This window comes from Myotis brandtii, unplaced genomic scaffold, assembly GCF_000412655.1.
Source record: "Myotis brandtii unplaced genomic scaffold, ASM41265v1 C42593278, whole genome shotgun sequence".
Lineage (NCBI taxonomy): Eukaryota > Metazoa > Chordata > Mammalia > Chiroptera > Vespertilionidae > Myotis > Myotis brandtii.
In genome coordinates this window covers 1-1,762 of record NW_005325979.1, presented here as the reverse complement: position 1 = coordinate 1,762, position 1,762 = coordinate 1, and the positions used below count along the sequence as shown (strand labels likewise).

The window sequence follows — 1,762 nt, the reverse complement described above, 5'->3', positions numbered from 1 at the left end:
AAAAAAAAAAAAGTCGCCATGTAAGCATGTTTACCTTCAACAGACCAGGAAGTTGAAACTTGTCCATAAATGATGACTCACCATTGTAGGTCTATAAAAGTAAAGGTGCTGGTCTATGGAAAGACAGCAGCCTGCAGGCACAGCCATTCAAGATGCACTCAGGTGTCCTGGCTGCCTTCCTCTTCTTGAGCTGGACTCCTTGTTGGTCCCTGCCCCTTCCCAATGATGAGGATGACGAGGATCGGTCTGAGGAAGACTTCCAATATGCAGAGGTAGAGTATCTTGCCAGTCCCAATGGTGCGAAATATATCATAAATGCCCTTCTCTTTTAAAAGCAGGGTATTTTGGTCTCTTTTCCAGCGCTACCTCAGATCATACTACCATCCCCTGAACCCCGCTGGCATCCTGAAGAAGACCGCAGCAAGCTCCATGGTTGACAGGCTTCGAGAAATGCAGTCTTTTTTTGGCTTAGAGGTGACCGGCAAACTTGACGATAAGACCTTAGACATCATGAAAAAACCAAGATGTGGGGTCCCTGATGTGGGTGAATACAATGTTTTCCCTAGAACTCTCAAATGGTCCAAAATGAACTTAACCTACAGGTAAATCATAGGCTATGTCTCTTTAATTTTTATTAGTTTTCTATAGTAGTAAATGTCTAATTTTCAGCATAAGCTACAGATGACAGAACATGTATGGTCCCATTTTTTTTTTTAGATATTTAACTGGAAATTAAGTAAGTCCAGGAATAACTTTAATATTGTTGATGAAAATGTCTCATAACATCAACTAATGTTATTGTAACCAGCATTAATTTTTATTGGAAATTTCAAAGTATATCTTTTAGATATGAATCAAAACAGAAATAGAAATAAAGTTTAATAAAATTTGCAAATATAGTGCATTAAGCATATTTATTATAACAACACCAAAAAGAGAGAGTTCTACTCTTTCTACGAACTTTATAGAACTATTTCATCTATTTAGGTGATAGCAATACAATTGAAAACTTTTAGCATGTAATATAAGTTTTATTAAACATCTGAATACTTTAAATTTAAAATGCCAAAAGGTCAGTTATTTGGAGATACTCATAATGTCTGATTGAATGCTTCATTTTAAATCTTTGTATGACATCATAATTAATAAGTTCTTTAAAACTTATTAAAGAACTTCTAGAGAATCATTGCATTTTGAGTTGAAAAGCTATATTCCAAGAAAATATATTCTAAAATAGTTTTCACCTTCTAAAAATTTAATTGAAACGTTTTCTGTTGAATAGAATTGTGAATTATACCCCTGACATGACTCATTCTGAAGTGGAAAAGGCATTCAAAAAAGCCTTCAAAGTTTGGTCTGATGTGACACCTCTGAATTTTACCAGACTTCACAATGGCACTGCTGATATCATGATCTCTTTTGGAACTAAAGGTAATGATGCAGAATCATTTTTGAAATATTTGTATATTCTGCTCCTTAATTGCCTCTTAGTTTTTAATTTCTTCTTTAAGTCATTCATTGCTTTTTACAAAATTCAACAAAAATTCATTAAGCTCCTGTGTTAGGCACTACTGGGTATAATTAGATTCTCAACTCTTGCTTTTGTGCAGAGCATGGTGACTTCTACCCATTTGATGGCCCCTCTGGTCTGCTGGCTCATGCTTTTCCTCCTGGGCCAAATTACGGAGGAGATGCCCATTTTGATGATGATGAAACTTGGACAAGTAGTTCCAAAGGTAATATTTCTTATAAAGATATAATT

At 35.0% G+C, this 1,762-nt stretch overlaps 1 protein-coding gene across 1 annotated transcript; it reads left to right on the top strand.

Moving 5' to 3' along the window:
- Positions 1–129: 129 nt before the first annotated feature.
- Positions 130–1,759, top strand: LOC102259042 (collagenase 3-like; the record flags this gene model as incomplete). The annotated part of the gene is made up of 4 exons (XM_005853014.2): positions 130–272; positions 361–602; positions 1,283–1,431; positions 1,611–1,759. Coding segments are annotated over exons 1-4 (660 nt in total), but the record flags the coding sequence as incomplete, so codon positions are not given.
- Between the last annotated feature and the right edge of the window lie 3 nt (positions 1,760–1,762).